Source organism: Morus notabilis, unplaced genomic scaffold (genome assembly GCF_000414095.1).
Source record: "Morus notabilis unplaced genomic scaffold, ASM41409v2 Scaffold260, whole genome shotgun sequence".
In the NCBI taxonomy this organism is placed as follows: Eukaryota; Viridiplantae; Streptophyta; class Magnoliopsida; order Rosales; family Moraceae; genus Morus; species Morus notabilis.
The window spans coordinates 63,117-86,330 of NW_010361931.1; the positions used below are offsets into that span (position 1 = coordinate 63,117).

Genomic DNA, 23,214 nt, shown 5'->3' on the forward strand with positions numbered 1-23,214 from the left:
ATTTTCTCAATAACATGGTAACTGCGTGATGATATAAATTGCGACGTCTAAAAAACCACACATAAACTCTAAGCCAATATGTGCATAACGTCCTCGATAGTGATATGAACAATAGATACTACACGAGTTAAAATTACAATAGCAGTGGTTGTTGCCCCAACCAAATTATTTTTGTCTTTTTTTTTTTTTAAGTTTTCTTTTTAGTGTTTGGTTAGGTTCTTCATCCGCATGTTTTGTTTATTACGATTTTGTGACTAACCTTTGATGCCATGGGTTTTCTCAACATTGGTTGATTATACTTTTTCTATTGACTGTAGATGATTGGTTATAGAGCCATGTAAATGCTTGGTCTTTGCTACACCTGTTTTAGTATTTTTCTTTTGTAGAACTTCAGCCCACCATTTCCACATGAGCATGGAATTGATTGTTTGTCAGCGTTGTTGTTTTTGTAGCATATGGATGTGGCGTTGATTGGTGTGTCTTTTGTATTGGAATATGTTTCTCATTTAAAATATGATTATTTTTGTTGACGGTGTTTTTCCGACAATTCGTAATTATCTCTCCAAAAACACTCACGGTTCAATTAAAGATAAAAATTGAAAGATAATGTAAAGGAGACAACAATTTTATAGTGGTTCGGTAATAATTTTTTGCCTAATCCACTTGTGCATGCACTAATATTTCAGCCGGTTACAAGCTTCCTCTTCTGGTAATGAAATGGTCTCTCCTCCATCTCTCGGTTTTTTTAGCTCTATTTATAAGCCTTTACATGTGAATACGTATTCTCCGTTCCCAAGGAGGAAGCCATCTTCTGTCCTTGATCCGCGTGAGGGTAGGTGAGTTTTCATGATGACTGCTCCGGAAAACGCGGCTAATCATTCCTGTCTGCCGCCTGATTTCCTGACTCCTGCAGTAGTAGTCGGATCAATACTTCTCTTTTCGAGTTGACAAGACTGCTGCTGGATTTGACTGGACTGCTTCCGGTCTGATCTAATTCCTGACTCCTCGACATAAAGGCTTCCAAGGGCTTTTAGTAGACTTCTTGACTTCAACGACGCAAAGGCCTTAAGAGGACCTTAAGCACTTCTCGACTCCAACACCTTGACTCCTCGACGCAGAGGCTTCAAAGGGCTTTTAGTAGACTTCTTGACTTCAACGACGCAGAGGCCTTGAGAGGACCTTAAGCACTTCTCGACTCCAACACCTTGACTCCTCGACGCAGAGGCTTCAAAGGGATTTTAGTAGACTTCTTGACCTCAACGACGCAGAGGCCTTGAGAGGACCTTAAGCACTTCTCGACTCCAACACCTTGACTCCTCGACGCAGAGGCTTCAAAGGGCTTTTAGTAGACTTCTCGACTTCAACGACGCAAAGGCCTTGAGAGGACCTTAAGCACTTCTCGACTCCAAGAGCGCTCCTCAACCTAGAGACATCTCCCTAACTGTTAGTTCTCGACATCAGGGATTTGTCCTGACTTTTGGAGCTCTTGACGCGTACGACAAAAGTAGGTGGCTTGAATGGTCGACCATGGTGTAACAATTTTCATAAATACTTCTTAATTATATACTTTATTTTAAAGTGTTACTCAATTTTTCAAAACAGTTTAAAACGCCTATTGATTTATATAAAACGGTTCAAAACGCTTATTCTGTCTAAATTTGTCTATATGCCTAACAGATTTTGATGACGTGACACTTTATTAGAGATAAAAATGTATTTTTATAACATTTATGTTTATTATTAGGAAATATTAATTAAAATTGAGACTCATTTAGTCCCAACCATTGATCTAAAGAGATCTAATATGAACCATCCATTTTTAGGGTATTTTTGTAGTTAAATTTAGACGAAAGAGAAACTATGTACATTTGCTTAAATGCATTTTGGTAGTATATATGTTTTTGCAAGGATCTACTTTCACAATAACCTTAAAATGTAGAAAGTAAAAAGATTACAAAACACTATAATTAATTTCTACATTTGTCGAGAATATGACAATTACAAAACTAGCTAATGCGTTGACTTCAACAACCACATTGGCATTTTCACTGTCGTTCCGGATGTTCTAATTTACAAACAAAGCTAAATTTCTTTTCATCACTGCTATTAACTCACCATTGATCAAAGTTTAGGGTGGGTTTGAAATTGGTTTCAAAATAATTTTATTTTCAATAAAAAGTTTAAATGAGATTGTTTAAATTTCTTTTTGTCGCTGCTATAACTCACCATTGATCAAAGTTTAGGGTGCGTTTGTAATTGATTTCAAAATGATTTTATTTTCAATAAAAAATGAAATTGTTTTGAGAGTTATTCTGGGACCGATTCTGAAATTGTGTTTAGTTAGTTTTTTAAAAGATTGTTTTGAGTATAATAAAAAAAATGAAATCATGTATAGTAATTAATATATTATAAAATTGTTGATAAATACCAAAAAAATGAAAACAGAAAAGTAAAAACAACTTTAAACTGTTTTCTAATTCCATCACACAAATTATTCTCACTGTTTTCGTTTTTTAAAACATTTGCTAAACAAACGTCGTTTCGTTTTCATTTTCATTTTTTATTTCTCAAAATACGTGAAAACCGTTTTAAAAAACGGTTCCAAACACGCAGTTAGTTTCTCGTTGTGGTAATCTATGTAAAATCTAAGAATGTTACCACAGTTTTTTATCGATCTATTGTTCCGAAACCATGACTAGATTATATCTAGAGGCGCTAAAAACATATAATATGTCATTCCTTAGAATAAATTAATTATTCGGCTTTGAGCAGCACATACACACATGTATAGAGTGTTGCAATTTCACAAAAAGATTTTTTGAGGACCACTTTTGATATGTTAAGGCCATATAGAAGCCGAAGTGAGAGACATATTTGATTATTGATACATGATCCTAGCTATTGGTATGATACGGATTGATAGAAAAATTTAAAAGAGGGCCAGTTGTTAAAAGAGATTTTTAAGGTTTAGTATATAGTGAAATATTTATCTGGTCCTTACATGGACCACCCATAAGTAGCTCCTCAAGATTACTACTACTTTCACGTGAATCATAAGTGAACCACTATTATATTCTATTAAATATTAATTACCCTTTAATGGTTGAGACTCTTTTGGAATGACTTGTATATATTATATCTCCATCAGCCCTCAGCCTCCTAATAGATTAGGCCAAGGGGGATGCTCTTTTTATTTTATTTTATTTTTATTTTTCATTATTTTTATTTTTATTTTTCATTTTTTTTAAGTGATCACAAGGCCATTGAAAATATATGCCTTATTGGGGTCCCTCATTTTGTTTTTTGTTTTGTTTTTTTTTTTTGGGTGGCATTGAACAGCTGATGGAAAAGACATTCTTTGTCCGAATTGTCGCATAATTTGCAATGGGAACAAACGATTTAAGTATCATAAAGAAAACAATTAATCATGCCTAACCTCCATAGCGTTTTGTCGGCTTCAGATTTAGAGAAAGCAATGGGGGATGAGCAACAATAATAAATCAACAACGTTTTATGTGAATTTCTATTTGGAGGCTTCTAGTATTACGTACACCTCCATTTTGTGGACCCAAAATGTGACGATCAATAAGTTGGGGTATTTGAGACAATCAGTATATGGAAAGACGAATAATTTTCAAGATTTTAATGCGAAAATGAAAGACAGCTGCCAATCTAAAATGAATTTTACCAAACAAGTTTCTGCATCTCATCATTTATCTGATAATATCGCAGACGTCAGATCAAATAGGCCCCATTCTTTTCGCTGATTCGAGTTTAGAATTCGAGTTTTGCTACAGTAAAAAGAATATCGCAGACGTCAGACCAAATAGGCCCTATTCTTTTCGCTGATTCGAGTTTAGAATTCGAGTTTTGCTACAGTAAAAAGTTCTCTTAAACAGTCACATCTAACTTTTTTACTACAGTAAAAAGCTCTCACACAACATCACATCTCAACTCGAATTAAAAACTCGAATTAGCGAACCGAACGCGATATCTACTTCTGCTTTCTTATAATTAGTGCTTCTATAAATGAGCTGCCCACGAAGATATTAATAGTGTGAATTAGGTATAAAGTTCTCCAACTCCTACCAAGGACGGATTCCGATTACATATTCGGTCCCGTTTAGTACACGTACACGTATTTAAAGTCATGATTCTGATTTTATTATAATATTTTTTCTCATAAAAAATTTGAATAAAAAAATTCATGCCAATAATTCTTTCACAAAGAATTTAAATATAAATCAAAATCATTCACTAGACATTTAAATTATGACATCTCATTTAAAAATAAAAATTATCTTTCATTTAAAAATAAACATTCTTTTTAATTAATTTTTTTTATATTTTAATATTTGAGTCTATTAAATAACATGATAAAATGTGATTGATTAGATACCATTTAAAAATACTAATTTCCGCATTCTGTTTAGGATCTTCTTGTTTAAATTAAAAAAACCTATATTAAAAGAATTTATCTGATCATGTTGAAGTGAGAACGTTAAGAAGAGTAAAAAAATAAGAACTTACATATAGGTATCATTCACTGGACATTTAAATTATGACATCTCATTTAAAAATAAAAATTATCTTTCATTTAAAAATAAACATTCTTTTTAATTAATTTTTTTATATTTTAATATTTAAGTCTATTAAATAACATGATAAAATGTGATTGATTAGATACCATTTAAAAATACTAATTTCCGCATTCTGTTTAGGATCTTCTTGTTTAAATTAAAAAAACCTATATTAAAAGAATTTATCTGATCATGTTGAAGTGAGAACGTTAAGAAGAGTAAAAAAATAAGAACTTACATATAGGTAACTCAGTGCATTCTCTATTTTGTGACATTGATCAACAACTCCATTATTGACTTCAAAATATCCTTTCCTACTATGCGGGCTCTGGTCACATATGATGTGAAATGAAATAGACTATGCAACAAATTATTTCAACGAGTATTTCTATTCATTTTGATGAGGTTAAAATCTTACTCCTTATAAAGTGAATCGTGTTAAGTAAATAGGCGAGACTCAATTTAATGAGACATACTATTTTGTAAGTGATTGAGTTTTATCTCCGTGAAGATAAAAATTAATTTAGTTATATCACACAATAAGCTTGCATTGTGCTGCTTTAGTAACAGTAAGTAGAAAATTCAGATTAAAACCAAGAAACTTGTGTGATAAGAAATGTTGTTTAGAGTATCAGTGGTAATCACCACATAATTAGCATAACATCATAACTATAACATAGCAACATGAAATTTAAGGCTTCCTTTACGGCGCATATTAAAATTATGACCCCCCGTTGAGCAAGTATTTTTACTGTTAGATTAATTTTTGAACGGTCAAATCTACAATAAAATAATTATGTGTGACACGTTGTAAATTTTTAATACAGACTTATATAAATCTAACCGTTAAAAAATTAATCTAACAGTTAAAAATACTTATTCTACCGGTGAGTCATAAATGAGGGATGCACCGTGAGGTTTCCCAAAATTTAATTAGAGTGTGACTTCAATTTTTTCTTTTGTTCCTACTCAGAAAGATTTTTATAACCCACCAATTATATATCAAATCTGACTTAAAAATAAATCTAATTAAAGTCACATTAAAGTTAAAGTAAGTAAAATAAACGATTTTTATACGCAACCAACGGTTTAAAATAAAGATCTTAATAGTTTATTTTTAAATCTTATTATTTTTATTAAGTCATATCTTAATTTGAATTAAATAAATTATGCGTCTGTGTTTTTTTTTATTTTTTATGTTAGATTGTGTTCAGTTGAAGTACTATTGTTCATTGTTATGGTGATCTTTTCAAATGTCAGGTAAAGCCTCCAAGGCAACAGAAGAATGCTATTTCAGTACCGCCCTCGGCAATTCATCGAAAGGACGACGTGTGGGACGGTGCTGATGATTACTTGTCTAATTCCCACAAACTAAAGTCTTAGGTTTTGTTTTGTGTTCCCACAATTTCACTTCCATGCCAATTAGTAATTATATATACCACGAGTGTATACATACAAAACAAACATATTCACATGACGTGTGCACAAATCCCAACAATATATCCCATCACTCCATTCTTAGAACGTAATTAAACATCCTCATTTTACCATTTAAGTTTTTAATTTTATATTTTTATAGTAAATTTTTTTTAAAAAATGTCACATTTAATTTTTTTTTGTTACAGTTAAAAACTCTTAAAAAATGTCACATCTCAACTCGAATTGAAAATTTGAATCCGCAAAGTGAACAAAGCCTTAATAATTTGTAATAAAGGTTAGTAGAGATTATTATGTCTTTCTGTAGCTATAATAAAAGTGAGTTAGTTTTACTTATATCAACAAATTAATCTAATGTATGATATCCAAAAAGCTTTTGAATGAGAAAAAATTACTACATTTAAGTGTTTTGTCTCCTCTCTAAGTTAGCAATGATTCTTATTTTGTTTATCTAGTTAGTTTGTTGTGTGAGAAAATATACACTAACACGTTAGACAACGACCATGCCTCATGTGGCCCCGTGCCTGCCACGTCACATAGTCGTCGACGCCTGAAACTAATCCCGCCCCCCGGTGTAAGAGCCGAGTGCATAAGGGGGGATGAGACCGTCAACCCTATATACAGTCGAGGCCTGCGTAATTTGTTTCGAAGTACCGCGATAGGGTCGACCGAGAGAAAGGTCACCCTTGGCAAAGTATTGTGCGGGCGCAGAGGGCAGAACACAAGCAACTGGGCCCGAATTTCAAGAAAGACCTATGAGGTGACAAGCTGGAGATCCCAAGGTTGCATCTGGGTTTGGAGAAGGTCAATTGCGCAGGGAATGATTACAAACCCCTAAACTGCTTGGAACGGACCAATGAGAGTTACAGAGGATCTGCAGAGCCGTAATAGGGGAACAAATTGGATGAGTGAACAGTCCAAAATGGACTGACAGGCTACAGTCTATGTAAATGAGATGGTAGGCCACTTGAGTAAATGGGCCACTAGAGATTTGCCACTCGAGAGGAACCGCCAAACAACCCCAAAGACAGCTCGTCCAAGGGGGATGTTAATGGGTAATCTATAAGCTATAAAAGGGGCAAAGCCCCAAAGAGAAGGGAGATTGGAGTTTTTCCATGTAATATGTGAAGAATAGAAAAGAAATAAAATTCAGTGGATGTAGCTCTTCTTTGATAAGGGTGAATCACTATAAAACCTCTGTGCATTTTTTACTTCCATTAAAACACAGTACCCCTTTAGAATATTCAGTTAAATTAAAGGTTTTAACCGGTATCCCGACGGATCACAGATGGGTAATCCGGTAAAGTCTTGTTGACAAAAATCGACCGTCAACAGTATGATATCCAAAAAGCTTTTGAATGAGAAAAAATTACTACATTTAAGTGTTTTGTCTCCTCCCTAAGTTAGCAATACCGAGCAGGCGATTCTTATTTTGTTTATCTAGTTAGTTTTTTTTTTTTTTTTTTTTTTTTTTTTTTTTTTTTTTTTTTTCGTAATACTAAGCGCCGTTCATTGCATTAGATCGAATCATAACTCATTTTTTTTACCACAATATTTTTTCTCACAAAAATTTAAATTTAACTTTTTTCACTACAATATTTTCTCTTATAAAAATTCACTTTTTAACTCAAATTTTCAATGCAAATGAGCAAAACGAACGGAGCATACAATTCTGTTGTGAGTGCTCCTCCGACTTGGCCATTTTTTTTTAAAGGTAAAGTGGAAAATATTCTAAAAAAAAAATGCTTATCTATAAATCCATGACCGCTAAACAAAAAGAGTCCTTCACTAAGTAAGCTAGGCCACCGTTTTTACCTGCCTCAACTGATCTTAGCTCGGACATGCAACTAAGTAATCACAATTTGAGTTAGTTATAGATATATTAATAAATTAATCTCATGCATGATACCACAAATAATCACAGTTTGATTGACCAAATCACAAATCAAACAACTTTTTCCATTTCTGATTCTTGACAATATTTTAGGTTGGCGGTCTAAGAACGTGGACAATATACAGGTTAAAGCAGTGGATAAATTTTGGTGTTTTGGTTGCTTGCCTAGCTGGTTTGGTGATTAGAGACAGATTACAGATTGTGGTCCAAAGATTTGCCACATAAAAAAATAAAATGTTACATTTGGTTGGGATTCAATTTCATCATCAAACTGCCGAATACATTCTCTTCCCACGTCTGTATATGGTCCACCCAACTATAGAGGCTGTTTTCTACGCAATTTTGCACCGCTTACCATGGTTTTGGTGAGGACTATCTTTTTTCCTTCTTTTTTTTTTTTTTTCTTTTTTTTAAGCAAGCAAAAACTTTAGTAAAAAGAAGGAACAAAAGTAAAATATGAGAGTTTCTCTTGTAGTCCGTTTTATCGGTAGTCTTAATTTTTAATCGTTGGATCTGATCGAATCATATATTAAAAAAATACACAGAACAGATAAATTTTAATACAGATATAATGGCTGAAAAGTAAGAGATTATTAATAGTCTATTTTTAAATAGACTTTCGGAGAAAGTCCCTTAAATCATAAAAGGCATAAAAAAAAAAACGAAAAGCAAACGAAACAAAATGAAGAATAAAACAACAAAGAAATATCATAGAAGAAAACAATAATTTTCTTATTTTAAAATCATTCTCACTATAAGCTCTAAACTGGTAGGAAGATTTTTCCTTCTTCAAATTGTTGTTTGATTTTTTTCCACAAAATATTAAAATCGGCTAATTTTTTTTAAGGGGATTTTTTCTGGTAGGCTTCTGTATTGGTAGAGTTAGTTTTTAACTATTAGATCTATTTAATATCATATTAGATTGAAAAAATATGTAAAACGAAAAATTTATGATACAAATCTAACGATTAAAAAGTAAAAAATTACTGATAATTTATTTTTTCTGGTCCTATCACATAAACTCTTTTTTTAAGAACCCGAGGTAACAATTTTCGTCTCTTTCCTAATGACGATCCTTTGTTCCGAAGCCCGTGACAGTAGCTTATGATCATGCGTTCAACACATCATTTCTTTAGAAGACACTATTTCAATTTTCAGCTGTGTCTTAGAATCACTCGTATTAATTTTTTATTTTTTATTCCAAATAATCTTAATAGACGTTCAAAACTGTTAATCACACACATAGCCCCGTTTGAAAGAGATGTTGAATATGAAGACCAATTTAATTCATCTTTATTAAGCTTTTATTTTAGAAGGCCATCATTTTCTCCTTGTATCATTATTACTCTTTAGAATATAAATGGACAGTCGCAACTTGAGGAATAAAATAAAATAAATCATATTGACACAATGACACACTTGTCGCGTAATTATTTTCTTCTTTTATTCAAACAAAATTTTCTTTGTCCGACTAAGTGAAGCAGAAACTGAGAAGACTGGATATCCATTAAAAAAAGGGGGGGAAAAAAAGTGATGCATGGTCTACGAAAATGAAACGAGACGTTTCCACGAATTGTTTAAAGAACAAAAATAATAATAATAATGAAAAAACTATATACATCATATTAAAAAAAATCTGAAAAATGGAGTGAGTAAAATACTCAACACAAATTGTCAAAAAAAAAAACTGCTTATATGCCGCAACGTTGCCAAATCAGAAATCATAATCTATGTCTGTGGCGTTCTGTGAAGCAGAGTGCTTAACCAAGCGTTCTTGCTCATTGTATCTATCAAGATTCTCACAAGGGGCAGGGAAGATGGTCCCTATTACGCGGCCTTCCACGAAGGCGCATTGGAAGATATGCTTCTTCTTGTACGTTATCCCTACCGACATGTCCCGGAAAGTCACATTTCTCACCGGGATATCTTCGCTGCCGTGTATGCGGACAGGGACTCGAACTCCCTGTCCATGGATGCCTGTGAAGCTTATGTCCTCAAGGATTGGAAGAGCCTTCCTGTCGTAGTCCTCGTCTGGGTGTTCGTTGTAGTCTGTCTTGATAACAATGCCGACACGCACGCTGTCAAACGTTAGGTTTCGGTAGGTTATGTGGCGGACATATCCGCCTCTTCCTGGGGCGGTCTTTATCCGGACGGCACGCCTTGAGCTCCAAACAAGGAGGTTCTCGACGGTGACGTTTGAAACCCCACCAGACATCTCGCTGCCTATTGATACGCCCGCACTGTTGCATTTCAGCCAAGGTGGATCAGCATTATTCACGTTATAGATATGAAACTAGTTTGAAGCAAATTAGGAGATGCGAAAAAAACATGGGCTAATGAAGATAAAATGCCAGAGAGAGTTCCACTCAAGATTGCTGAAGTGGGGTGGGTCTTTCTTCATTTCCCATTCAGAACGTTTGCTACACTTCTTATTCTTATCTTGCTTCTCATTTTTCTTTAGGTCTGGATTTGGCATCATATCAAGTCTATATCAAAATCTCATCCTACGTGAGTAGCAAAAAAGAAAAATATCATCCTACGTCGAGCTTTGCCAGCTTAACCAACGGTTGAAAAACTTGTTCTTGAAGAAATAGAAACTCAAACCGTTTAGGAAGAATATATCAGATGCAAATGCAATACGTCTCAAAATGTAAGAAACAGAACTGTCATATATTTACCTAAATTGACTTTACAAATATAATTTTATAAAACAAAAAAAAGATTATAACCAGTATATTGGCCAATAACTAAGTTATGAATCCCTCAGATATTTTGCAAACCATAGATGAACAGAGATAGAACGAGGGCATGTGTGAGGCTCACCTGACCATAGAGCGAACAACAAGATTCCTGATGAGTATGTTTGTTGAAGGTCGTCCGTAAGCAATTCCATACTGATCCCAGCCACTCTTAATCGCGATCGCATCATCTCCAACACTAATGTAACAGTCCTCGATCACCATATCCTCGCAAGAATCTGTTTTCCATGTAAAATTGAAGCTAATTAGTTCTCATATATAACGGATATTTATCTGCCTAGCCTGTTCATTCGGTTGCAATTTACAGACTAAGCCAATGTCAAACAGAACAATGAAGAAGATGAGAATGCCAACATAATGCAACACGTAACTCTGGAGAACTTAGCAGAAACTAGCTTACCGGGATCAATTCCATCAGTATTTGGAGCTTCATATACGGGGGCCAAAATAGTGACATTTCTGATGGTAACATTCTTGCAGTCATAAGGATGAAGTGTCCAAAATGGAGAATCACGTAAAGTGATATTAGTGATCACAATGTCACTTGACCACATGATCTGGACAAGTGGGCCCCGAGTGTGGTTGAGAAGCTTCTGGCGATACTTCTTCCACCACGTTTGACCCTGCCCATTTATGGTACCATTATGCCCTGTTGGGCAGTGAATACACAAGTATAATCAGAAGAACTCACAAATCAAAGAGTCACAGAGAAGACAAAATGGTCGACTGGATTCTAAGCATGATATGGTAGGACAAATGAACTGACTTGCCCACCTTCGTAAATGATCTTTAAAAACAAGATTTACAGGCATGACTAGTTGCTAACAAACAAGTATACAGCCAGGGAATGACGGAACATAAGGTATACACAGAAGAAAGATGGCAATTATTTTCCCCCTTCCTCATTGTGGCATTGGAAATTGGGGGTGACGGGGAGCGTGAGAACTAAGCAAAACAAGTTCGGACCAATTATCTTCATAACCTTTTTAATACTTTTCCGTAAACCACATATTTTTCTGCCGTCAAGGCAAAGCAACTGCAAGTGACTCCTATATATATAATATCATATATATTTTTAAATTATTATTTACCTTTTCATTCTCCATTGTCTTCGAAATAAATATCTTCAAAATTACAATTTACAATTTAATCCAATCATTAAGTTCCCTTTCGTACGGGACTATGCAATCATGGGTCATTAGATGCAGGTACTTGCCACACTTCACTCTAAAAAGTGATCTTGTGCAAGATCCAATTGGTGGCCCCTATTCAAAAGCACAAATTAGTAAGCTGGAATTACATTCCGAAAATTTTGCAACTTCCAGGCCAAGGCCATAATCACATTGTAACATCTAAACCTGTAACTTCCACATTTACCCAAAAAAAAAACAAAAAAAAAAGAGAAAGAGCAGCCCATTGGACTCGCAATAACACCTCAGAATCCCTGATGTCTACAGCTAAGATGACAATGCAATTAGCTTCTAAGTTAACTCATTTGCTAGGAACCAAAAGTAGATATAAAGTCAACTCAACAGGAAAAGGATGAGTTTACATTACCCGTAATAACAACGTCTTTGAGATTTTGGCCGTGAATCAAACTCCCATACCGAGGCCCAGGATGCTCTCTCCCATACCCATATGAAGGCAATGGAGGCATTAATGTCCAATACTTCTCATCCTGTTACATACCATGTACATTAACATTTAGAATCTGCAATAACAAATCAAATAGGAGACTTTGCAAGAGAGAAAGCGGTGACTGGAATGAAGAAACTAATATTCGAAACTTTTACATCGGCAATGTGCGACGAAATTATTTACTCAACTGTGGATCCAAACTTGCAGTTCCAGCAATTGTGCATAATATTGTTAAAAAGCATGCCAAGGAGTTTTTAAAACATACGTCACATATCTCAATCCACAGGAATTTGTCAGATATTACACATTTTTACCAGTTTCCCACATATAATGGGTGTTTACTTCGTATTAAAGGGAAAAGGAAAAGGAGGAGTGAGCCCCTTTATCATCTAATCATGTGTTCACTTACAAATCAATAACAAGATTTTAGCGGACCCTACACAATGTAAGTATCAAGGGAAGAGAATGCTAATTCTTGCAAACCCTTCGTATTGATTCCCCATTAAAGGAAATGAATGCCAAGTTTACTCATATACCCTTAATAAGAGCATCTCGAAGGGAACTCTCTAAATTTTAGCTAAATTATTTTATCTAGCAACTTTTTGATAAGGCACTCCAACCATACTCTCTATTTTAGCTAAATATATATTATTTTAATAATTATTGAATTCAAAATATAAATAATTTTATTAAATTTAGAAATGAGTCTTTGCATTTATTATAGTTGAAAGAATAAAATAATACAAAAAATGAAATAGCTAGCCACTCCATGCTAGCTATATTTAGCTAGTGGGGAAGGCTTTCTCTAAAATAGCTAACCATTTAGCTAATGGTTGGAGTGGAGAAAAGCTAAAGAAAAGCTAAATCATTAGCCATTTTAGCTAAGAACATAAAATAGCTAGCACGGCTCTAAGTTCCCATGTTATAAGTTAAAATTAGCTAGTATTATTTAATTGCGTAAAAGGACATTTTATTTATTGCATTGAGAAGATTACTATTCCTAAGTTTAGTAAATACTAGAAGGGAATCAGATTGTTTTTCATTACACCATCTAATAGACAAGTAGACACTATAAAGGGAATCAACGAACCTCATTCTTACTGCTTTGCTTTCCTTTTCAAACTCATTACCTTATTCATTACATTCCTTTACGGTCTGGTAAACAAGTGCATGGTTTAAAATCTTTATACAAGGAAAACTGGATGAATATTGGACACGTTTGAAACTTGATTGTTACTAGATAGACAAACCTCTCTCTTTATCATCTCGTGCCAGATGCAACAATATCAAGACCCAAAGTAATGGATAATGATCACCAAAACGTTTATATCGGTGGACAAACTCCTTTCACGTGAAAATCACATCCTACTTTTGTGTTCACTACCACAAAAACATGGAGTTTGATGTGCTAATAAAATGAACTTAAAGCTCATTCTTAAAGAATTCACTATTCATTGAAGACTTTTAGACTATAATATCCCCATTATCACCTCAGGAAGTTAAACTGATATCATGGTATTTAACAGAACTGAATTACCATAAAACTATAACAAAGCAAACATAAGGATTAATCAAAGCATTCCTAATTAGAATAAAAGCTAAAAATTCAACCGAACTGAATTAGCTTGAATACATAATTTATAAAGGAAAAAAAAAAGAAAACCCACCTGAATTCCAAGAATTTCAGCATCCTCAGCAAGGAAAAGCGTCATGTGACTGGTGAGATTAAACGGAGCGGTGAGCCAACGACCGGGAGGGACATTGAGCTGAGCTCCACCTTTCTTGCCCAACTTAGAAATGGCCAAAATGGCTCTCTCAAACGCCTTGGTGTTCGCCGTAACCCCATCGCCCACCGCCCCAAAATCCGTCAAATTGAAGGCCACGGGTCTCATCCTCGGCATGGGCTTCGCCGCCACGGACCGACCGCCGAAGATCGAAAACCCATCAATTATATTCCTCTGCCACACGAAAACGGAGAGGAACGCGACGACCCAGAGCGCCGTGAAGAGGACCCTGTGCGAGGACACGAAGGAAGGGACCCACCGCCGGAGGTCCAGCCTCTGGTAGTGGTGGAACCGCCCCACCGGTGAGGTCTCCACCATGATGGGCAAGCGAAACGTTTCGAACTCCGTCGCGAATGGAGGATGTTCTATTCTTGGTGGGGGAAACGTTTCGAAACTCCGTTGCGAATTGGGGATCTGTTTTTGATGGGAGAAGAAATATTATTATGGAAGGGAGTTGTTGGGGGAGAAAATGGAATTGGGTTGGGTGAGATGTTAGTGATCAGAGTCGGGTGGACTTTATGGTTAGTGACGAAAAATTGAGTGCATTTTAAGGTAAGGCTCTTTCTCTTGTTCCGAATGAAAAAGGTTTGAAAGATGGAGATCGGGGAGTTTTTCTTGATTTCTGGTCTGGGACTGTGATGGAGTAACAGGTTAGAGTGACGGAGCGTCTCGTGGAAATACCATGCTATTTGAGTCAGGAGTTGCCACGTACAAAGGGAGATATAGTACTGGGGAGATATTTATAGAGATTCAGGCGATTCGAGTTTTATTATAATAAAAAACTCTTAGAAATAATCACATTTAATTTTTTTACTATAGTAAAAAGCACTCACACAATATTAAATCTCAACTCGAATTAACAAACTGAACGAACCCTTATTTTAGCATTATTATATATCGGTGTTCCTGAAATTTTAAATCGTTTTTAGTTGCTTTCAAATTTTAAAAACTCGCTTTATCTTTTAAATTTTAAATTATTTTCATTTAACTCTTATAGTTGAAATTCTTGTTAAAAACATATTAAAAAAGTAAAACAGATAAAAATTACATGATCACATTTTAAATTTTTTTTAAGTATGTATTTAAAAGAAATTTTTACAAAAAGACTTAAATGGAACTAAACTAAAATTTAGAGCGTAAAGCAAAAGTTTCAAAATTTAAAATAAACTGAAAATGATTTTCAAATTTAAATGATACAAGTGATAATAATACTAGCTTTTATATTACCAATTTATACTTAATCTTACTGCTTTTTAGTCACCTGTCTATTTTTTTCATTTTTATACGCGACACTAGTGTTATCTTTTTCTTATCTTTTTTTTTCTTATAAAAAGTTTTATAAATGTACGTTGTATTTTAAATTTATTTAGAAGACATAGCTTTTAGTCTTTTATCTTGTCAAACATATAAAATAATATTATAAGTGTGTAACAAATTCATATATTGAGCGAGCTCAAGTCAATGCTTAGTTTTGATTATTAACAAGACAAAAATATTCTTAAAAGAGAAAAAAAAACTATAAAAAACAAAAAGATTAATCTCAAGTCATACACCCCCATACATTTTTACTACAACTACAAGTTTTTTTTTTTCTTCACATTTCTTATTTAATTATTTTGGTTTTAGAAAGATCGATTTATTTTTCTTATTTTTATTTGGGGGGTACTTTATGCTTAAATTAGTAAAAAATAAACATTGACCGTTACAAGATACGCATTAACTTTTTACACGCTTTAAATATCACGGTATAGATTTGTTGTGGTACAAAATAGATGCTATATTTTCTAAGAAGGAATAGGATACATTTATGTAAATCTCTCTCTCTCTCTCTCTCTCTCTCTCTCTTGTTTTTTTTTTTGTTTTTTTTGTTTTTTGTTTTTTAACGACTCTTTACTACAAACCTCAATCGTAAAAATTCAAGAAAATATTTTAGAAAAGGAATAAAATAAAACATAGTAGCAACAAACAAACAAAACGGATAAATAAAAATGCCACTTTGCTTCAGTTCGTTTAAGTACTATGAATTTATGATAATTTTTTTTTATCAGTGATGAATATTTAACTAAGAAAGAGAAGAAGAGACTAATTAATAAATTGGGGATAAAGAAACTGGAAAGTGAAAAACATATACTTCAGTTTGCATTAAAGTTTGCTTTTGGTGTCACTCAAAAAAAACATTGCCGTTTTGATGGGTCCACTATGTATCTTTCGGAATTTATTAGCTTCATCAGATATTATTGAACACGAGCTATTCCAATTGCTGAATGCATGGTTTTAAGATAGTTACGAATAATTATTTCAGATTATAATTTGTTAGGGTTTCTAGTCTCTATGGATTTTTTCTTTTGTTGGCTGAAGAGCTCCTCATCAATGGATTTATATTATTTTTTTTAATAAACAGGTTCTCTAAAGATTAGTTATGTATTTTCAACAACAGGAGATATAAAGCAAAACAGAAGTTTATTGTTAGAAACTTCTCTGATAAGATCAGAAACACGAATTACCGGTAGTTCTTTATTTTTAGCATCAAATTTGTGTTAAATATTATCTGTTTTACATATTTTTTTTAATCTAATACAATTTTTACCTGATTCAACGGTACACTACTTATTGGACTGACCTATTAGAGAAACTTCCGTCCCTTATTTATAAGCTAAAAAAAATAGAAGTTTATTTTGCGGCAGAGAGAAGTAATACCGCAGAAGACATCAAGTAGGAAAACTGGTAAAGTGTTAAAATCTATCCATATTATAGTCGCTACAAGAAAACAGTGGATTAGCTATACCCACCAAACTCGCATCTTTTAAACCTCCATAATAAATACAGAATTATAGCCAAACTCTTTAATCCTTTGTCTTTCCCCTTCAGCCTTCAACCAATGTGTTTCCACAATTCCTCTAGGCTAGTGGTAATGGACTTCTTGAATAAACCACTGCACATATTTCCATAACATTTTCATTTATGTTTACCATATGCATAAACAGCCAAGTTCCAAGGTCAAGTAAAGTCGGACCAAATGATGAATTTTGTGTAAATTCAACTAGGTAGAACTTATTTGCTTGTATTATTTTTATGTATTGATTAAGAGAATTCTTATGGCATAAGAACTGTTGTTTTATTTTACTGGTAAGAACTGTGGTTTTAACTGTTTGATACATTTTTGACAAAGCGCGTGACACAAAATTACTTCTACACATAAATCTGTTGAAAAATTAATTCAACAATTAAAACAACAACTCCTATCTGTAAGGTAAAATAACAGTTCCCACCATAAAAAGTTCTATAAATTAAACTTATTTATTTATTTAAATATAAAAATGCTATATTCAAACACTTTGAGTATATTCTTTTCACACCTAGAATAACAACTCAAATATTTTTATTACAGTGTTTTATCTAATTCACCGAATGAATTCCTTTAATCTTTTTGTTATGGACTTATGGTCAAAGTCAAAGGCAAGCAAGGTCAATATGACGCGGCTCGACCCGCGGGTGCCATGACCCGGGTCCAAAAACCATTAGAGCTACCCAAAAAAAAAAAAGTTCCAAGGTATGGGCCTGTAAGCTCATATCCAAAAGCGCTCGCCAAGCTGAAGCCACCATTTGTTATTCTTTCCTTGTTGTGCCACATCACATCACACCCTATCATGAACTATCCATTTTCCTGGGAGTAGATAAACCGTTGAAAAAAAACTAAACTAATCAAGAAAAAGCCTTGTGGAAAGCTTTCAAATTTGGGAAGAAAGAATCATTCGTTGCCATTTGCCTCCCAACATGGCATTGTCCATCGCTTCCACTGCACTTTCAAGCGTCCCAAACAGGTCCAATATTTACTTTTTAACTTAACATTCAGTTAGCCACAAACGAACTTCTTAATTAATCATACATGCTTGCTCATATACATATATATATATATATATACATGCATACATATAAATATATATATAATTTCTGTTTGGAATGATCAGGGAATTGCCGTTGAAGCTTAATTCCTCTGGAAAAATCTCAAAATGCTCCTTGTTGGGAAAAACTCGGGTTAATGCAACAAAAGGGGTTTCAACTGTTTGTGAGCCACTCCCTCCGGATAGACCACTATGGTTCCCTGGTAGTTCACCTCCTGAATGGCTAGATGGCAGGTCACAATTCACTACTCTCTCATAAATCTCTTCTTTCGCAATTTACCCCCTATTTACTAACATTTTTGTTTTAATTATTTATAGAAATTTGACTTCTTCTTTTTTTTTTTTTTTTTTTTCTTGTTGGTTTTGTAGCCTTCCCGGGGACTTTGGCTTTGACCCTCTTGGATTAGGTACATATTATGAATAATGATAAATACCTTAAAATCATTCACCAATTTCACTTATTCAATCAAAATTGTTAAATGGTATATGAGTTGGTTATGCATATCTTGTTTAATTACTTCAATACTAACAAGCATATGGTCACATAAACAATTTGGTACCTAAGACGTTACTAACAGATTTTAAGTCTTCTATTTATATCATGTTCAGAAGTCAAAGTACTAGACTAGTGTTAAGAAAGTGGTTTCTTTGGAACTAACATATGGTGGTAAATTTTGGTGTGTATGTAGGATCTGACCCAGAATTGCTTAAATGGTTTGCACAAGCTGAGTTGATACACGGAAGGTGGGCAATGCTAGCAGTATCGGGAATCCTGATTCCAGAATGGCTTGAGAGGCTAGGATTCATAGACGACTTCAATTGGTATAACGCTGGTGCTAGAGAGTACTTTGCAGACCACACAACCTTGTTTGTGGTGCAACTGGCGCTAATGGGCTGGGTTGAGGGCCGAAGATGGGCCGACATGATAAACCCGGGATGTGTGGACATTGAGCCCAAATTGCCCCACAAGACGAACCCAAAGCCCGATGTGGGGTACCCGGGTGGGCTGTGGTTTGACCCGTTTATGTGGGGAAGGGGGTCTCCGGAGCCTGTGATGGTGCTGAGGACAAAGGAGATCAAGAATGGCCGTCTTGCAATGCTGGCTTTTGTGGGATTTTGGTTCCAAGCTATTTATACTGGGAATAATGACCCCATTGATAATCTATTTGCTCACCTTGCGGATCCTGGTCACCGCAACATTTTTTCGGTAAGGCAATTTACTCAATATTTTGAAACATATTTCTGAACGTTAGATTTGCATGAAAAGTAATTCGACACAAGAAATACACATTATTTATTAACTGAATCTCATAAAAATTTGAATGATTTAGAGATGTTCACTAGTTATCCTTTTTTGGCATCTTACTCTTAAATTCTCCTATAACATTGTATTTGTACTTTTTTATGTGAGACGATTGGTTACAATGTAATTCATATGTGCAGGCTTTTACTTCACAGTAAACGTTGTAGACTACAGAATGGAAACGTAGAAGAAGACGTTGAAAATGTTGCCACAGCAAATCCGCTTGCCTCTAGGCTCTATGTATGTGCTTCATATAATTAACTTCTTTCCATTCTTTTTAATCAAAGCAGAGCAGTTGTAAATACAAAGAAGTCAAGTATTTCTCTTTGCACTTCTTGGTTCCTTTAATCTCAAATTCAAATTCCGATTGAAATATGAAACCATGACACGCAACCAGTCAACCAACAAAATTAATCTCGCCAGCCAGTTTCACTCTCTCGAGTCTCACGCCTTGTATTGAATTTGAATCTTGTGTTGGAAATCACATACACGTTAAATTTGAGGACTCTATTTCCCCCGAGGGCGATTTTAATCTTACCAAGAATAGATTTTGAGTAGAAATAAAGTTACATTGCAGCATATTGTCATTTGCGACACCGCGAAATAACAACAAGAACCGCCACGCAGCACTCAGAAATAGAAAGAAAATGTCACCCACAATCAGCCCTGCAGGGGCTAGAAAATCCGGCTGTTCACAACAACGGACTACTTGAATAGAGGCACTCTCAATGGCATTGATTTGCAGTCCACTGTCCACAGCAAATTGATGGCCCTCACAAAAGGCCATACACTCGGCAACAAAAGGAGAATTGAAACCTAAGATCCTCTTTGCCGTAGCGCGTACTACCGACCCTCGAGTCGCTATGCTTACACCTCCTAATCCCGGCCCTTCAATACATTCGATAACCGTCGCATCCACATTCAGCTTTAATTCTCCTACCTCCGGAGGCTGCCAGGTACGGACATGAGGCTGAATAATTCCGCAGCCCCAAATCATCCAGTAGAGTCCAAATATCCTTTAGTCCCTCATGAACATTTACTTTCTTCCTTTCATAACATAAGAATCACAACAGAGTAGCCAATGTAACAAACTCTTCTTTGTTCCTTTGATACTTACAATATTATAGAAAAAGTACCAATTGGAAACTATTTATCGTTCCCACTACCCTAATGACAGAATAACTTTGCGCGGTTGCTAATCACAACCTTTTTTTAAGCACTTTCGGCTCATATATAGTAATGTTGAAAAGTCATTAAAAAAGTTACATAATTAGTAGCTAGCACGTGCATTCAATTTTAATAAAATAGATTTAGAGGAGTGATCATCATCATCGGTTCTCTATAATATTCAGAAATTAAAACTATATACGAACATTTTTAATTCAAAAAGTTAAAATGAGAAAAGCTACTTAACTATAGACGTTGCATAAGCAACAATTTAGGATTCAAAAAGTTATTATGCTGATTGTCAGGGTCCGGTAAATTCAGAGGGTATGACTTGACAAGGTGTGCACGTTTAAGTATTTGACTCGTTGGTGGCGGTTCCAACATGGCCAAGGTACTTAACGGAACTTCCAAGTAGATGACGATGACAGGACCTCCGACAATGGTGTGGTTTGCTTAGACCCAAATTAGGCCGAAGAACACATGTTCTAGGACCCTCTTTATTGCCAAAATCACAAAAATACTCCTGTAAAAAAGTTAGAAAATACAAAAAATAATAATGAAGAACTTCGTTAACGAAGAATGGTGGGAGGAATGATCACGTAATTAATGGAGGAGTGACTCGATAGGTGGATAAAATTTTTTCAATGGAGAAGGGCTCCAAAGACATCTTTCAGACTGCTTTGGAGGCTTTAAGTATGTAGCTTCACTAGTGGATAAGGCGCTGATGGAGAAATGCGTACAGAGGAGTCTAGAGAAAGAACTCTGAGAGCAAATACAGGTTGCTTCGAGAGCGTGAAGACCGTTTAGAGCACTCCCTCCGACGGCGAATGAGAGTGGCTCTGAGGTTGGAGGCTTGAATACTTCCAGGAAAGTATAGAGGAAACCCTTGAATCACTCAGATGGTGGTGGAAAAGGATTTGGAGAATGTTCGTGAGGAGTTTCTGAGGAGGTTAACGCTTACAAACTATGAGGTTTCTCAACATCTTGAATCAAACTCCAAGTCTTTGTAGCAAAATACTTGAAGAAAGCATTCAAAGGGAGATGGTTTCTCAAGAGTTTCGGCACTCTAATGGTGTTTTCTAATGTGTAGCTGTGTGTTGAAATGAAGAGGATGAAGGGGTATTTATGGAAGGAAATGGAAGTGCTTGACAACTTCTCTGAGGGAGGTCTAAGCACTCATTTCTGTTTTAAGGAAGGCTGTTAGCTCCCATTCTGGGTTTGACAAAAAGATGGCTCCGAAATGAAATAGAATGTTATGGAATGGAGGAAAACAGCAGCGGCTTGTCAGAGCATTCCTATCGGAGGAAAGGTGTTAGCTCACTTTCCTAGTTTGACAAAGACACAAATTGAAAATGGGATGAAAGGTGTCTGAAAATTTGCTCCAGCAGCATTCTGATGAAGTACAACACAAGTCATTCTGTTTGGAGGAAAATTCCAGCTACCTTGTCGAAGGAGGCAAAATGTCACCTTAGAAGTGGAAATACTTGGAGGCCAAATTCTGAATTTTGGGCCGACACAAAATGACTTACCTGAAATCTCCACGAGTGTTTGACTCAACCAAGTGCCCCAAAGACTTTTCTCTTTGGGGGTCTGATAGCGTGTTGGACTTTCGTCAGAAGCTGTTTGCATAAGAATGACCATGCAGCCATTGTACTTGCTCTGACAATAGGATGCTCCGACACCAGGTTGCTCCGAATGTGCACGAGTGCCCCGAATGGACAACCTGATATGAAGAAGAGTTGAGAAAGCATGTCTGACACGGGAAGTGCTCTGAGAGGCATGTCTAGTTACGAGAAAAACCTTCGAATGAGCCGAAACTAATTGATTTCTTAGGCTTTAGGTTGGAGAAAATTTTTAAGGCATAAGACTTGGGTTTTGGGCCTTTTAAAAGCTAAAGTAAAGGATCTTTGGGCTTCTAAAAGCAAAAGAAAGGCTTTTTTGGGTTGAATTCTCCGTTACTCATTCATACTTAATTTAACTAATTCTGAAAAACTCTCCAAATGGGTTTCAAATTGGGTCAAATGAAGAACAAATGGGCCTATGTGATCACTCATGACCCATAAAATCACAACCCACGGGAGTTCTCCGAACGTGATTTGAGTCCATGAACGAGCCCAATTACATCACGGGATACAAAGGATTGGGCTTGGACCCTTAATGGACCTAGTACAATTCAGGTACCAACACTGATTTATGATAATTATAAGTAACATGATTCAATTATCTTAAATATGCAATATACGTTAGAACCCTTTCTAATAATTATTTACAATAATTGCCATTCGATTTCAATTTAGGTTATTAGCTTTGGCTTTCCGATAAGCTTTTAAAAAAAAGATATATAAAATTAAATAAAAACTCACGCAGAGAAAAGAACTTAAAAGAAAAAGAAAAAAAACAACAACAAGAAGATAAAACTTAGGTTGAATATTCAATATATGAAGATAGAAAAAACAAAAAGAATAAGATAAAACTTAGGTTGAATATTCAATATATGAAGATAGAAAAAACAAAAAAAAGAAGATAAAACTTAGGTTGAATATTCAATATATGAAGATATACGTAACAGTACTCCTTGTCCTCATCTAACTCGGCTTGTAGTGTCTCTATATAAAGTGCACTGAGGACCAAAAACTTCTCTGCACAACTTATTTCTCTCTTTGTTTCGAGAGCAAAAGATAAAGATCATAATCTATAATCGGCAAACATGAAGAAGCATTCAATCTTCCTCCTCTTCTGCTTGACATTTA

General features: G+C 34.9%; 2 protein-coding genes across 2 annotated transcripts; one reads left to right on the top strand and one right to left on the bottom strand.

Moving 5' to 3' along the window:
* Positions 1–9,340: 9,340 nt before the first annotated feature.
* On the bottom strand, positions 9,341–14,787 carry LOC21386106 (probable polygalacturonase). The gene is made up of 5 exons (XM_010100795.2): positions 13,976–14,787; positions 12,228–12,348; positions 11,071–11,319; positions 10,735–10,888; positions 9,341–10,151 (listed from the first exon to the last, which is right to left on the bottom strand). The coding sequence occupies exons 1-5, from the start codon at positions 14,408–14,410 to the stop codon at positions 9,626–9,628; spliced, it is 1,485 nt and encodes a 494-aa protein (XP_010099097.1). The 5' UTR covers positions 14,411–14,787; the 3' UTR covers positions 9,341–9,625.
* Positions 14,788–17,669: 2,882 nt separating this feature from the next.
* LOC21386107 (photosystem I chlorophyll a/b-binding protein 6, chloroplastic) lies at positions 17,670–19,628 on the top strand. Its single transcript, XM_024167390.1, has 5 exons — positions 17,670–17,913; positions 18,061–18,228; positions 18,364–18,401; positions 18,684–19,201; positions 19,438–19,628. The coding sequence occupies exons 1-5, from the start codon at positions 17,867–17,869 to the stop codon at positions 19,453–19,455; spliced, it is 789 nt and encodes a 262-aa protein (XP_024023158.1). The 5' UTR covers positions 17,670–17,866; the 3' UTR covers positions 19,456–19,628.
* Positions 19,629–23,214: the final 3,586 nt, after the last annotated feature.

Coding starts and splice junctions, on each gene's coding strand:
- LOC21386106 (XM_010100795.2), bottom strand. CDS start 14,410: ATGGTGGAGACCTCACCGGTGGGGCGGTTCCACCACTACCAGAGGCTG. Junction 12,349..13,975: donor CTGAAATTCTTGGAATTCAG/GTGGGTTTTCTT, acceptor GGTATGTAACAG/GATGAGAAGTATTGGACATT. Junction 10,152..10,734: donor GTTGTTCGCTCTATGGTCAG/GTGAGCCTCACA, acceptor GAAATGCAACAG/TGCGGGCGTATCAATAGGCA.
- LOC21386107 (XM_024167390.1), top strand. CDS start 17,867: ATGGCATTGTCCATCGCTTCCACTGCACTTTCAAGCGTCCCAAACAG. Junction 17,914..18,060: donor CTTTCAAGCGTCCCAAACAG/GTCCAATATTTA, acceptor TGGAATGATCAG/GGAATTGCCGTTGAAGCTTA. Junction 18,402..18,683: donor CTTTGACCCTCTTGGATTAG/GTACATATTATG, acceptor GTGTGTATGTAG/GATCTGACCCAGAATTGCTT.